At 31.6% G+C, this 16,261-nt stretch overlaps 1 protein-coding gene and 1 pseudogene across 1 annotated transcript; one reads left to right on the top strand and one right to left on the bottom strand.

The window, feature by feature from the left end:
- Positions 1–1,440: 1,440 nt before the first annotated feature.
- LOC110656903 (coiled-coil domain-containing protein SCD2) lies at positions 1,441–9,701 on the bottom strand. Its single transcript, XM_058146793.1, has 19 exons — positions 9,349–9,701; positions 8,927–9,240; positions 8,578–8,754; positions 7,865–8,268; positions 7,169–7,244; positions 6,895–6,936; positions 6,466–6,528; positions 6,061–6,114; positions 5,956–5,979; positions 5,596–5,664; positions 5,371–5,481; positions 5,203–5,263; positions 4,496–4,609; positions 4,182–4,303; positions 3,711–3,771; positions 2,435–2,476; positions 2,184–2,224; positions 1,892–2,024; positions 1,441–1,790 (listed from the first exon to the last, which is right to left on the bottom strand). Exons 2-19 carry the CDS (start codon positions 9,236–9,238, stop codon positions 1,672–1,674), a joined length of 2,025 nt encoding a protein of 674 aa, XP_058002776.1. The 5' UTR covers positions 9,239–9,240; positions 9,349–9,701; the 3' UTR covers positions 1,441–1,671.
- Positions 9,702–13,308: 3,607 nt separating this feature from the next.
- LOC110656890 (protein CANDIDATE G-PROTEIN COUPLED RECEPTOR 2-like) lies at positions 13,309–16,116 on the top strand (annotated as a pseudogene).
- Positions 16,117–16,261: the final 145 nt, after the last annotated feature.

Genomic DNA, 16,261 nt, shown 5'->3' with positions numbered 1-16,261 from the left:
TAAAATATATAAATAGACTTATAAAGTCATGCCATATGTTAAGAAAGTAATTTAAAATTTTATTATTTGTTATTTTTTTTAGTATAGTTATCATTGACATATACATCATTTGGCAAATAATGTCACTTATTTAAACTAATTTTATTTAAAAATATAAAATATTTAAAATTTAAGTAGTATATTTAATTAACTTTTTATTCTTTTAATTATTTGTTATAAAAAAATATTTTAAATTTAAAAATAAAAAATATTTATTGAAAAAAAATATCTGATAAGGCTTAATCAAGTTGAAATTTTATTTTAATTTATTATAAATTTAATTATTAATATTAGATAGTGTTTGACTTAATAATTTTATTTTAATAATTATTAATATTAGATTAAAAAAACACAATTGCCCAAAAAAATAAGGTAATAAAAAGTTGTAGGGAATGCTTATTTCATTCACATCTCTTATTATTAATGTTCATTTTCATCCATATTCTTTATCATTCAGTAATGAATTAATGATACTAATATTCAAAATTTTAATAAAATTTAATTTATATTTAGTATAATTAAATGAAAAATTTAATATTAATAAAATTTTAATATAATTTTAAAAATATAAAATATAAAAAAAATAAATATTAAACTATATTATGAAAATAAATAAAAAATAGTTCGCATGATGCATGGCAATACGATTAATGAGTATTCAAATCATAGCACATAAACACATATTACATTTTATCCTTGTTGATTGAGAATTGTATATCTCCAATAATTGATTCTCGACCACGCCCTATAAGGATCATCGAATCAATAGCAATAAGTCGAAGAGGCTCATAAAATAATAAAACTCACCTAATAGGTTTAGCTAGGGCATTTATAACACGACCCAAATAAGCCTCACTGAGCAATTCTTCTTCCTCTTGTATCATTAAACCGTCACCAATTAATACAACCATTATTTGATTCCAAATTCGAGCAATGCCTATTGTACCCTCTTCAAATTCTACTAATATTACTTCATCAAGACCATAAATACGAGCAATGCCATATTTACAATCTTTACTTCCCTATTATATTGCTCAATACGTTTGCGGATAATATTACTAATCTCGTCGGCTCGAATAGTTACCATGAGTATTTCTTAATTTTTTTTTGAAAAAAAAAAAACCATCCATCATATTTAAAAATTTTTGAAGTAGAAAAAAAAAAGGCCTTGCTCGTTTTATAGCTCACCATCCTACGTGATCGCAATTCAAAATGATTTTGCTTCCTAATTCACATTCCAACTAAATAAATCAGAACAATATTGTATTCTTACTAAATTATTCTTAACACAAATATTGTATTCTTTAAAAATAAGAGATATTATCGTAATTTGATACTAATAAAAAAATATTGCCAATATCAAATAAAGAGAAAATCACTCTTAAAGAACCGAATGAATAATAGGTTAAAAAATGAATGAAAATTTTCAATAATAATCATCACTTTGAAGTCAGTCTATCAACCTATCAACCAGCTGATGATATGTGATAATCAAATAGTTACATGTAAAATCACAAGACCAAAACCATTCTCAATGTACTACCAACATCATCCTTCTGTCTAGTAAAGAAATTATGACATTTCTCTTTAATGTTTTCAGAAATTGAAAGAAAAAATTATCAATTTGGATCATCAAAATTTAGACTCAGCAGGTGTTCTAGAATTGGAGTCAACCTCTAGCCCTCTGCGAGACTCTTGCCATAATTGGTTCTCAATGCCTAACTTTCTCAGCTCCAATAGCCCCCTCTCAACTGTTTATGGAGTGAACCATTATTGCCAAATAAATCAAAGTCAAACTCGGAATCTGTTACACCTCCCCTTCCAAACATTCAAATGCAAAATTCAAGCTTACCATCAACTGCATCATGTGATGTGAAAGATCGATTGTTGTGGTTGTGGTTGATCCAGAACTGCAAACGTTCTTCTGCTATATCTGGTTCCAATCCATGGGCTTTTGCTCTTCTCCAGAAATATGTAAGCCATGCCTATTTGAATAATTACATCCATTAATTGCTCATTATGCTAATGGTTATATATATATATATATATATATATATATATATATATATATATATATATATATATATATATATATATATATATCATGTTTGAGATCGAAATTTATTGTGAAAATTTCATTGTACCTGCTTAAAACGCACATCTTCAGACTCCTCTTGGCTCAATTCTGAAAGCAATTTAACTTCTTATATATCATTTAACCAACACCAATCTAACTAAAAATTAAACCCAACAGTAGTGCATTGTAATAAACAGAATTCATAAAAGCAAGTGTAAGAACAAATCATAGGCATAGGAAATCAGCACGCTGCTTTGTGAGGGTCATTGCACTAAAAGAAAACTCTTTACATAATTATGAGTTGAATAATGAACTTACCAAATGCTTCAAACTGTCCTTCAGCAGGTAGCTTAATTTCATCTTCAACCGTAATCATCAGAAACCAAAATAATAAAAAAGGATCAAGAATTCAGTAAGAGCCACTTATTAATGATCAAATGAAGAACTATTTTAATAGACAAGATCAGAAACAGAAAGAAACACCACCTTGGAATGAATTAAATTTGGAAAAAAAAAAACCTAAAATGATGATTAAATAATTATTTTGTGCACATAATTAAGGTTTATTGGACAAAAAAAATCCAAAAATGGTATTCAGGATTGTAGCTAAAACTTAAAATTGTGTGTATTACAGCCAAATCATAGTTAGTTATCACAATTATAGCTAAAGGGACTAAATTGAATTTAAGAATGTTAACGGTAAATTACAATATACTCCCTGAAGTTTTATTTGATTAACAAAATATTTCATTGATTTAAACTTGTTATTTAAATATTTTTTATTTATATTTATTTTTAATTGAAAATTTATGCTAAAAATTTATTTTTATTGATTGAAACATAATTCAACATAATAAATAATTCGGCAATTACATAATTATAAAATAATAATATTATAAATTTTTTTTAATTGTCAAATACATAAAGTAATTATATTATAATAAAATAACCATTAAAGTTACAGATTGAGCATAGGCCCTACAATCAATCATCAAAATCGTTCGTAATTCTGTAAAAAAAATAACACTTAATCTTTCTAAAAACATATTAATTGCTCATTAGTTTATTATCAAGTATATCAATTTTTCTATACTGAGATTAATATGTTTTTAGAAAAATTATCTATTACTTTTATTTACAAAATTACAGACGGTTTTATGATTATTTGTATGACCTATGCCCGGTTTGTAATTTTACTGATTATTTTATTACAATGTGATTACTTTGTGTAATTGATAGCTGGAAAAAAATTTATAGTGTGATTATTTTGTGATTACTTTATTATTATTATTATTATTATTATTATTATGTAATTTTTGAATTGTTTATTATATTAAATATATTTTAACCAATAAAAATATATTTTTTTTATAATATTTCAATAAAAAAGAAATATAAATAAATTGACTATTTTGTTAATAAAATAAACTTTTAGGGACTACATTGTAATTTACCTTAAACTTTCTTGAATTCAATTTACTCCTATTAGCCACAATCGTGAAAACTAATTAAGATACTCTAATTAACCTAACAAGTATAAAACTGAAGATTAAGTAATAATAAAAAAGAAATTTACAGAGAATTGAATTCACACCTGCTTTAAGCAAATTTGGGCGTCGTTGCTGAGCCATGGCAAGTGCTACTGCATCTTCTACCTTCAAATAAAAAATAAAAAGGGATTAAAAGAGACAATAAAAACTGCTAGATAAAACTTACAAGAAACAATTACTTGAAATAATCTCACTTGTAAACATGCAACAAGTTATTTCCTTGATTAATTTACTAATGGTAGAAAAAGAAAATTGATGAGATAAAACAACAGATGACGAAGAAGTAAAAGAGAAAATCAAAGAAAAATATGAAAAAATAGTTTTGTGCAGTCCTGAACAAGTAGAGGTAAGGAGAGCACAAATGACAAAGAAGGCTAAACCTTACAGTGCTAGCAAGCGCAGAGAATCTGAAGAAGACCATCATTTAAAGGTATAATAAAATCATTTAAGATACATTTAATGTTTCAAAACTGATATTGTTGAAGATATGACATTTAAAAGGGTACAACAGAAACCTTTAATGAAGCTAGTTCCCGCAGACCTTTCTCAACTAGAAGCATGCTTTCAATGTTTCCAACTCCAGAAAGTTCATTCATGTCCCGTAAAACCTTCTCTCTTTCACTTAAATCGTTATTTGCTGCTCCATGTAGAGTAAACAAATAAAATCAAGGCATTTCCTACCCCTTTTAAATAATAAAAGAAATACTGAGATGCAAATAATATAATGAACTAAAAACACGATGTCTAAAAGGACATCTGAAACCAATTGATTCAGATGCAATCATGGAGGAAGGAAATGACAGTAGTATGCATCCAAACAAATACTTACTTGATGAGCTCTCCTCTTTAGCTCGCTGTCCAGCAGCTAGTACTACTTCAACAGGAAGAGGTGCAAAGGATGACCAGTATTCGTATTTTGCTCCAGCAAGCTCTCCATGTATACCTGGAACAAAAATGTTGTAACGTGCTTGAAAAAGTGAGACATTTGTGATAGGTTTCTTCACTGATCCATAAGTTCTATTAGAGAAAAAAAAAAAAAACTTTATGGTCTCTCATTAGCGTATTGAATTGAAATTCTGTAATGAAAATTAGTAATAGAAAGAAACATTGGATCTTCCCAATATACATGGATTGAACTCCATTATCCAGAATCATAAATTAAAACACATAGTAGTTTAGACAGAATGTCAACTGTAATTTGCGGAACTCATACAGCTAAGGAAACTTCTGTGAGGACAGCAAAATGAACCTTTTTGACCTAGATAATTTCACATTTCTTGGATGATATTAACATAGTAGCTTGAAATTTAGCCTTGGTACCCATAAGCTTATTCTTGTGCATTGTTAACCTCTACTAGAAAACACAAAAGCTAATATTTTTTCTGAATTGAATGAATCAAGCTAGACTTTGCAGAATGAAGATAAATGTATCAATAAAAAGAAACTTAGCCAAAAAAAAAAAAAGAAAAGAGTTCAAATCCAGATAAAGTATTAGGAATATTTATTCTAAAAGGTCAACAATTAAAATAACTTTACCATGTTGAACACACAAGTTCCAATACCGTGCAAGCCAACACCTCTTTAGAACAACTTCTTCCTATGGTGAAAACTGCAAATCACGTTATTTATGGCATAAAGAGTACCAAAAGAAAAAGAAAAGTCCAAATAAATAATTAACAAAAAAACCCTAAGATTGAAACAAACCATTTCCTCATCCGTCAGAATCATTCTCTGTGTTATACTCCTAAGTAATTTAACTTCAGAAACAGCTTCAAGGAGCTGCTCCATAGCAGATGTTGCCTCATCCTTAGCAGTCTAAATCATAGTTCAATAAATGCAAATAGTGTGAATTAATCAAACAACTCTTGTTATAACACGTAAAAAGTAGTAAAAGAACTTAAGGATAAAAAATATATAATTTCCCCAAACCTCAGCTTCTGTCCTAAGAGCAGCAATATCTTCAGGTTTACTAGTTTGTTCTGCAACTCTCAGAGCAGCCTGGACAGAAATTATGCTCGTAGTCCATATTTCACTATAACTATATATAAAGTAAGTGATAACAGACTTCAAACAATAATATTGTAGTAGCAAATCCCTTTCTATGTTCCCAAAAATATATGCATGGAAACATGAATAAATTAAGTACACAAGCATATGCTTTGGGAGAAAAAGGTAAAATACATAAGAATCCATACAACATATGTGTTGCAACTTGCAACTCCTTAGTAAATGTATGCATGCATACATGCATATAGCAAAAGAGATAGGAAAACTCTTAATGGTACTAACCTCCCTTTGCTGAAGAGCTGCCTCCTTTCTAAAGATCAAAACAACTATGACAAATTAGCAAATATAAGTATGATGGCATAGTAAAATGCATCTAAAAACTGACACTTGCCTGCTTAAAAGGCGAGCTTCTAATGTTACACCTTCTCCAAGAGTAGCAACCTGGAAACCACGTCATCAGACAATAAATAGCATAGGACAAGTTGGGGCGGAAGCTGGAATGTTTGAATATGCTCTTAATGTCAATGTTGGAATGTGAATAAACAAGGGTGATTACAGAATCCCATGTCTTTTTCATTTCAACAATTTTTTGATTCAAGATAGATCATAAGTGAAAATGCAAGTATATCTTATTGTATCATTCAACTTTACCACAATCTAGGATACTAGTGCATAAATTTTTGCAGTTTTCATAATCAATTACAATGCAACATGTCACTTACAATTATACTAGGTCTAAACTCATTTATTAGTTTCTTTTTTCAACTAAAAATAAAATAAAATAAAATATACCTGCTTCTCAAGCTGCCTAGCTCTTGCATCTGCTTCCTCATACCTCTCCTCTGCAAGTCGAAGCTGAATGGACACATATCATGATGGAGAACCAAAAGAAGTGCATGATAATAGCATCAATATTAAACTATCTACTATCATCTTTCTACCAGGAAAAAAAATATCTACTATCATCTTATGCCAATCCCATGGTCATCTTCTTTTGTTGAGCAGATGTAATCATCAAACATTATCAGAGAGAGACAAAATTTTATTATACATGATCAATTGAATATGACTACTGCCGCACCTTCCAAAAATGAACTCAGGGCTCCATGAACAAATTGGTTTGATTCAAACAAGTAACATACGGTTCTTAAATTGGAAAATTCATTAACTGTTGAACATTTACAAAACTGTGCAAATATAGAAGATGAAATGTTGGCCCACCTTTTCAATTAAACTATCATTTTCTTCCAGCAGCATATCAACCTGCAATAGAGTTCATAAACTAAACATGAAATCACAAAAAAGAGAAACTCTTATAAATATTTCATGCGTCATGAAATACGAGCCAAAGAAATTGAAAAAAGTTGAACATAATTTCCACAAAGAAGCCAAAGCTGATAATAACAACACCAATAACTACCAGACACCCCAAAAGTGAACATCTGTATTCATAGGCCTTTGAAGCATGCATATTAATCAGTTCGGAAAGTGGTACCTCGTCTTGTAAAGCAGAAGCTGATTGATGGCTGCCAGTATCTCTTAGATTTGTATTTCCAAAATCCATTGAAAACCTGCAACAGAAAATTGAATGTCCAAATTACATTGATTGCAAGGAATATAGCAATTAACTCAAAGTGCAAATCCTTCTTCTCAATTTTGCCTCCAAGATTGTTAAATGAAAAATAACACCAGCTGCACTAACATATACTGACGTACAGTATATGTGAAATGATGCATCAGAAAAGTAAAAATACCAACCACTAAGCATCCATATATGCTTATAATAATAAATATAGGTCTTAAAACTTCAACTGATAGAACATAAACACATCTACTCTTCATATATGGCCATTGCATATATTAACAATAATAAGGAATAAAGCATGCATATGTTTACAATAATAAGAAATAAAGCCTACGCGAAAATGCTAAATGCCAATAAAATTCTTCGTCTAACCACTCCAAGACAAATGAACCTCATCTTATTTATTGTCAGTTAGATATACTCCCTTCGTAGTATATTAGGACATAGAAGACCAGATTTAATGAGTAAAACAATCAATTTTAAGTTTAAATTTTTTTTCCCTTTTTGGGCTGATGAAATAACAAACTTCACTGACAAAAATAGGAGAAAGAAAAAGAAGACAATGATATTAAGTGAAAATTTACATATTGTAGATTCTCAAGGTACCTTTTATCTTTCCGATTGTCAACTGAACGCTCTGGTGAAATCACTGGAGAGACTGGCCTTAAAGATATAGGTACACTAGAGGGAATGGGCATTGTCTTGATGTTTGGACGGCCAGCTGAAGTAGAACGAGCAGATGGAGGTTGTTCGGTGGAGCTGGGGGATGATAGAACAGACATTGAAGAACGAACAGATAAAGGCTGTCCTAAAGAATTCATGGATGATCGCCCAACCACTAAAGAACGAGCAGACAAAGGCTCTTCCATAGTGTTTGTAACCTGAGGGGGTGGGGATACTGAACGAAATGGAATTGATGATGGTTGTTCCACAGTGTTGACAGATAGTAATGGTCTACTGCCTGCTGCTGAATGTGTAGATTGAGGTTGTTCTTGTTTGGTACGAACTACCTAATAGAGAGAATATAGGAAATATAACATATGGATCAATAAAGAGTTCCATAGAATTGAACCCCTCATTAAATGAACATTTCCACAAGTTTCACCATAAGAACCAATTTAATACCACTCCAGGAAGAGATTAATCAGTTTACTGTGACCATTAAACTATAACACTTGGATCAAATATCACATATGTAATAAATTTTCATATTACATCATAACATGTTTACTCATACCAATACTTTATCTACAAACAGTATCTTGAAAAACACAATTGCAACAAGAAATACAAGCTCATAATAGTTATAGGTGAATCACCATAGGAGAACGGGATCTCATTGACTTTCCACCAGCACGTCCAATAGTCACGGGACCAGTAACTAATCCATAATCATTCAAAAGGTCATCCTTATCATTGTCCTCATCAACTATTTGTGTTGGGGGCTGTGACTGCGGTTTCTTTTTAAGTACAGGGCTATTTGCTATTGGCATGGTCTGCACTTCATAATGCAATGTCTATATCAGAAAATACGCATTTGTAATACCCATATTTCATGTCAATATTGAAGTATCTTACGAATTCAAGGCCAAGTTTAAGCAATTATCTAAACAATCCAAAACCAATCAAAGAACTTTAAAATCTAGGATAAAGGAAGAATCACGTTACCCTTGGAGACTGTGGGCGCGGCATTTTTTTTCCACCAGCAAGGCCAATGGAGCCAATGCCACTAGCATTATTTCTATAATCAAAGGAAAGATCATCCTCTTCACTGTCATCATCATCCGCTAGTTGGTGTGACATCACCTGTGCAAGCCTTTGCGCCGCGGCTTTTGTCTGTGCTTTCCTCACGTTAGGCATGCCAGCTGATCCCGTCCGAACATGGCGATGATGTACTGGGGACATCAACGGCGATGAAGCTTGCAATGATTCTGCACTGCTTGTCTGCCTTGAATACATCAAATTCATCCTGTCATCCATACCTAAAAGGAAAAAAAATGATCAGATTACATCGAATTATAGAGTTCAGAATTTTAATTGAAAAAGGAAGAAGAAGAAGAAGAAGGAAAAAAAAAAAAGAATCGATTAACCTGGGATTGATCAGAGAAAAATCTGGATTTGATTGCTTAAATCAAACAAGAAAACCATTAATTGGTGTATGAATTGGCCATGGCTTTAAGATGGAAAGTGAATTAACGAATGATCATTGACTTCTTTCCTAGAAAATTCGCATTAACACCAAAAAATATCAATTGAAATTAGCCAATTCTAAAAGTCAAGTCAATAATCAAATCAAATTTGATGATTTTTTTTTTAAACAAAAGTAAAAAATGAATTTTTTTTCCTCTGAAATTTCTGGTTTAGATGGAAATGAAATGAATCATTTTAGCGAATGGAATGATATGATCCTATTGTCAAGGCAAAAAGGAGGGAAGGAAGGAATGAATCAGAAACAGAGGTTTTAACGGTCAATTTTGGAAAGGATTTCTTTACTAATACCTGACACTGCAATTTATTTTAATTACAAATTTGCCCTTCTTTTACCGGTAGAATTAGAAATGCAATCCAGCTTGTTTGAATTTTCTAGTGTAAAAATGATGATGAAATTGTCACAACCCAAACAATGAGCCAGACCGGCACTATAACTTGGATCAGTAGATTTTCAATACTCGTAGTAAATCTAACTATTTCAAGTTCAAACCTAAGGCCCATCACTGTAGTCTAATTTTAAAAAGACAAACGGATAGAGTTCGGCCATAAATTGAACAATGATGAGTTTTTAGCTCACTCAACCTGTAATCACAACATATATCAATTTAGGGAGCTCAGCTCACCCTCATAATCCTCAACATAGCAATTTAATCAAACGGTAGCTCAACTCCCTATTCTAAGATAAATACCTATCCCATATATCCACACATACATAAATAATAGGTTTACAATTTCAAAATAAATAAACTATTATTATCTTAAGCTAAATAAAATACTTATAGCATACGCGAAGTTTTAGATTTTTAATTAATACTATTAAATATTGATATTGCTGCTAAGAGACCTACGATGAACGAAACAGATTAATTACAATAAGGATATCCTCCTGTAACCTGGAAAAATAGGATGAATATGAGTGAGTGTTCAACTTATAGAGTAATATATTGATTTTAAATACAATTTTTATAACTAACTAAGACTAATGCATCTTTAAACATGAAATGTAACAAATACCAACATATTCAACCAAATTCAAATAATATTCGCACAAAGAATAATTTAGAGTACTCACACACCCATATGTCACATCAATATATGTATACATATGAGAGCTGATCCCTTATACAGCTCTCTTAATCCAATGCTTACCAGCGAGATCAACTCGAGCTAGACTTTCTTTTAATAATCCAAGTGCGGGAGTCAACGAGATCAACTCAAAGCCGTAATCACACCGACTTATCACAAAAATGATCAGGCCCAGCGAGACTAGCTCCAGCCAATCTGCCCGTCCTACTCATATCCAGTACCATGCCACATGTAACAACACACACGACTCTAAATTACCCTAAGGCGACAACCACAGCGATTTCATCAAATAAGAATACAACACAAGGCGTGCCTAATAATAGCTATATACATATACTCATAAATGATGCATGGGCATGCCTTGAATATATAATAATATTGAAATTATAAATAAAATCAATATTTACTTATTGATTAATCAAAAGCTACTGCGGTGGTTGAATGGAGAAGAATGACTGACCCTAATCACCTAAACAGTTATATTATAAGTTTATCAGTACTAACTTTAAAATAAGACTTTAAAGAGACAAAAGACATTATAATTTATACCAGAAATCTGACAGAATTTTCCTTGTACTTAAGACCTACTCAACCAATAAAGTGGTTCAAATCACACTTCTAAAATCACAAGTCTCAAACTCACATCTCAACAACATCACATGACTCCTCTTGGACCCTCCAAACTATTCAAAACTCACATACTCAGAAAATTCAATTATAGTCCTTAAAACTGATATTCTACAAAAATCATTCAAACTAGCTCTAAAAATTTTAAAATTTTGCCCCGCGGTCGTTAACAATGCTATAAGGCTATTGCAAAAGGAATTATAATTTTTTAGTCACCACGAATATTTTATAGAATTTTATTTTAAATCTGGCACTAGGTAATTAAGGGGACTTAAAGTGCGGATTTATATACTCTAATTCTGACGCTTGAAACGCATCCAGGGCATCTAAAAATGGTGGCAGGGACTGTAATATCGGCCTGCTTCTGAGATAATTCCGGCGGCCAGCCTGTCCGGTCTGAAAATGCTGATCCGTGAGTCAGTGAAATTTCCCAGAAAACAAAAATATCTACGTGAAGCCTACAACACCAGGAGTTCAAATATAATTTTTATTTAATTAAATAAGTTCATTAAAGGCTTTGAAAAACATTACGAAGTTCGTGAGATCTATCAGATTTCCAGTGTTGAAAAATTTTGAAATTTATATAACCGCAAAGCTCTCGTCGAGTAGAGCACGCTGGTACTCTCGGAATCTCCGTGGAGTTTCCAGTTTGTGAGAAATCTAGTAAAAAATTTGAAATGAGCTAAAACTTTATGGGCTTAAATCAGACAAACTGCTCAACGAAAATTCATGTTCTTAGTGTTTTTGGAAAGCACTCGAAGAGTAGAACGTGATTGGGATTGGACCCGATCCGATTGGTGGCCAAATCAGCCGAAATCATCCTTGGAAGTTGAAAAGGCGAGCTTTCCGTGATGAGGGATTCAAGCTCGATTTTTTCGGTGTTAGGAGTGGCGACCAGCGGTGAGGAGCCGTCCTAGTGGTGTGCCAGCAAGTGGGGGAGGGAGGAGAGGTGGTGGCTAGTGGTGGGGAGAGGAGAGGAGAGAGAAAATGAAGAGGAAGGGAGGAGAGGTCGCACGCAGGGGAGAAAGTGGTGGCCGATTCAAGTCTGTCGATTCGATTCAGGATATTCAAAATTGAATTTTTAATATGCATTGAGATTCAAAATGAGGCCCAAAAATTTAAAAAAATTTACCAAAAACTCAGAAAAATTTATAGAGTTCAAAAATATTTGTCTTTAAATTAATTTTTAAAAATCAATGAAATTTATTGTCTCAAGAAAATCTAACTCGATTTTTAAAAATTCAGAAAATTTCAATTTAATTTTCATAATATTTAATAAAATAAAATATTATAATTTACATATAAAATAATTATTTAAAAATTTGGGTGTTACATAAATCTATTTCAATTATTTTCCTTTCTTTTCATGTTAATTATTGAGAAAATATGATAATTATTTTAATTTTTGTTACTTTTATTTATTTAATTAAATTTAAACTTAATATATTCTTATTAAATTTTAAATTCATAAATTAAAATTCATTAACTAATTACTCTTATAGTGAAGTAAGATTTTATAAAATAAAACAATAAATAAAATAAAGTAATAAAAGGTAGGGTAACAAAACTTTTCCAATTCACTAATTTGATAGATTAAAAAAATAAAAATTTTAGAGATTTTAAAACCTTTCAAAATCTTACATTTTTAAAAAAATTTTCTCTCAATATTTTAAAAAATTCATTCTTTATCTCTAAAAATTTCCTCCAAATAGGCTATTACTTATTAGAGCAATTTTTTTCAAGACTATTCAACTGTTTTCAAGTTTATTTTTGCTAAATTATTGATACTTATTGCATGCATAAAATTTGATTTGTCTATTTTCTTAAAAAAAAAAGTATTTCAACATATACATGTTAAAATATAAAAGCTTTTAATTTCATTGCATATTTTTTTCCTAAAAAGTATTTTTTATTCTAAAAATTATTTTTATCATATCAGTATTTTAACTTAAAAATAAAAATAAATCACAAAAATAGACTTCAAAGCTCAATTTTTTAAAAGAAATGAAAAGGATGAAAATGGTCACTTTGTTCCTTTGCTAAAAAAATTAAATAAAATTATAAATTATAAATTTATCTTTTTTTAATTAATTAATTAATTGATTAATTAAAGGGAAAGTCTTTTTGAAGAATCCCTCACCATCCTCTCCTGTACGCGAGCTGGGAACAACCATTGCAAATTTTCTGAAACAATTTGTCATACACCAGCATTTCAAAGCCTTGTTTTAGGGTTTTCCACTCCCAATTCTTTCTAGAACAATGCAAAATCTCCATCAAGTGTCTCCAGACTCTCCGTTTTTAATCCCTATTTCACAAATACTAATTCCTTTCCCAAAGAAAGTGGCTTCCTTGGCTCAGGATTGCACAATTGGCTATTTGAGTGCCACGGGTTATTGCACAATGTCACTGTCATTTTGGCTTCTTTTGCTTTTGTACTATGCTTGGCATTACCGGTTAAAGAGAGTGTCCCGAAGTTATCCCATGGGAGATCATATATAATGAACGCTTATTATGGCTTTGCCTCCTTAGCTTGCTCAATCTTGCTTGGTGCTGCTTTCTGGTTTGTGACTTTAAATTTGAAATCCATATGGTTGGTTAGTTTATTTTGCTGTCGGATTCTTTAAAGCAGCATCTAGTTTGTATGTTTCTTGAATGTACATTTCACTCTTAACTTGGTCTTTTTAATTTTAGTTGCTTATATTGATATAGCTTGTATTTTGGATAGTTTTTCTTAGTGCATATAGCAATTTGAGGGATAAATGTGGATTCATTTTGGCATGTCTAACATTTCCTGATATCGGTGATCTATAATAGTTCATAAATATGGAAATTAGTGAATTTTAAATGAAACTGCTAGTTTTAGTTTTCTTAGTTCAGGGTTATCTAGCTTCCTTCTTTTATATAGTCCTTCTGATGTGCGTTTGTGGGCGTGAGTGCATTGTCTTCTGTTCTTTCTAAGAGCAGCATAAATGTCAAAAGTATAGATGTTCAAGTTCAAATAATGGCAGATAAAAACTTCACTTGCGACACAGAAGTTGTTTATTGTAAATACCACACATAACAGGTAGACTCAAGCCGCATGTATTGCAATATCTGCAACTATTGTTTATAATAGATACTAATCCTTCTGTTCAGAATATCTTCCAATGTGCAAGAATAATCTGATGAAATCATAGTTAAGATGGTTATGCTAATTGATTTTTCATGACGCACTGACCAAAATGTGTGTGATTGATTTAGTAGGTTGTACATCTCTATGTTTTTGGAAGGTTGCTTCTGATAACTTATCCAAGTAATCTGCAACTAATTGTAGTCATGTGGTTTATTCATGGTGCTATTGCTTCTAGCTGTTAATAACAGTTTCACCGCTTAGATTAATTGAAAATTGTCTTCCATGCATTGGGGACACTACGTTGAGTTATGCAAGTTTCAAGACTTGCTTTATGAGCTTCTTCTTGCTGCTTTTCATTCTGGCCCTTCGGCTACAATCAAGTGAAATTCTGTCTTCTCTGGCACAGGCGTGGGAGTGCACTCCTGGAAAAGAATTGACATGGAATATTTTATCTTTGTTTACAACATCTGGAATGCTGTTTCTGGAAGTAAGCTTGATTGCCTTTTTACTCGAAGGAAATTATGCAAGTGGTTTGGAAGTTTTGGCACGGACATTTGCTGTATCAGTGCTCATTGTTGGTTTGGACATACTTCTCAAGGTAATTCTCTTTTTTTAATTGAAATACTTTAAACTGTTTGATATTGACAATGGGAACTAAGATCATGTTTGTGTGATGTTGATGGAACTGCCATCCCCAAACTTGTGCATTGAAGCTAGAGGACAATAGGCAGTGGACCTTAAATTTGAAATTTTTTCTCTTACAGGCAATTTATATGTCTGGACTTGGGATCCCTTTGTTCATTGACAGCAATGAGCAGCAACATCACATGAAGTGGAGCTTGTGGGTTGTCCACAGGCTAGTGCTAACTGCAGTTTATGGCTTCATATTGTTCATGTACCATTCCAAGTGGAGGGAAAGATTACCTGGTAAGTTTACCAAATTCATGCATGTTGGCACAAGGGTTTTCTTGTCAATTTTGAAGCTGTTTGTTATAACATTATGTCTTTCTTCATATTTTGCAGCAAGGCCCGCGTTCTACAAGTACATTGTTGTTATGTTCACTTGAATGCATTAGCGTTATTTGCCTGTGGGCTAACTGGGAATGGGACTGGTTTTGGTTTCTGGTAATTTTGGATCAGATCCTCAAAGACTGCATTTAAAATTTGCAGCGACCATATGGAATGTTTTATTTTTCTCCCCTTCATCTTCTTTTGCAGGTTGTACGGCACCACAATTTTCTGCTACCATACCTTTTACCTGCCTCTGATATACATAACATTTTTAGCAGATTTTTTCCAGGTTATTATCATCATTGGATCTATTTTCTCCGTAAACTGAACTATGGTTTTACCATTTCTATTCTCAGTTTAGTCTACCTGTTTTTAACATGTAATTACTATAATCATTGTACATATTATTATGGTTCTTCTGTAGGAGGACTACTTGCATCTAGAGAATGTATGCTATTCAGAGATGAAAGATGCTGGTTTCTTTGATACTGATTGGGAATGATGAAGTGAGATCACGACTGGCTAACAATCTGTACATTCAAGTAAATATGCTTCCAGATGACAAAAATTTGCTGCACCAGAAGAGATGCTTATTCATTGCCTGCTTGACTTGTTCTTGTACAATAGATGTGCCGCTTTATGTAGAATGTATCTCTAGTATTTGGAATGCTTTGTTTGTATCAGTAGGACCCCTGGTTAATCAAGCATCGAAAGATAGCCCTGTATAATACAGAATAAGTGAAGCATGGAGGTTTCTTATGTTTCAGAGGAAATTATTACTTAAAATAACCCAATTTTAGAGCTTTTATTATATTGATGCCCAAGAGTTTCTGTTTGACTAGAGCTTTTATTCTCAGGGGCTTCAGGGGATTACGCCATATGTAAAATTAAAAACAAGTCCTAACAATCATGCTAAAATTAAGCCCTAATCAATATAAGCATGCAAGGCCTCAGTC

The sequence above is a fragment of the Hevea brasiliensis genome, chromosome 5 (assembly GCF_030052815.1).
Source record: "Hevea brasiliensis isolate MT/VB/25A 57/8 chromosome 5, ASM3005281v1, whole genome shotgun sequence".
Lineage (NCBI taxonomy): Eukaryota > Viridiplantae > Streptophyta > Magnoliopsida > Malpighiales > Euphorbiaceae > Hevea > Hevea brasiliensis.
Note: the sequence above shows the minus strand (reverse complement) of the source record. Positions and strands in the feature narration are given on the sequence as shown.

Bases quoted from the DNA above. Each gene is read 5' to 3' on its own strand.
- LOC110656903 (XM_058146793.1), bottom strand. From the start codon at position 9,238: ATGGATGACAGGATGAATTTGATGTATTCAAGGCAGACAAGCAGTGCA. The intron at 5,264-5,370 runs GTTTGTTTCAAT...TTTTCACCATAG, and splicing joins TTCTGACGGATGAGGAAATG to GAAGAAGTTGTTCTAAAGAG. The intron at 3,772-4,181 runs GTTTCTGTTGTA...TTTTATTTGAAG, and splicing joins GGGAACTAGCTTCATTAAAG to GTAGAAGATGCAGTAGCACT.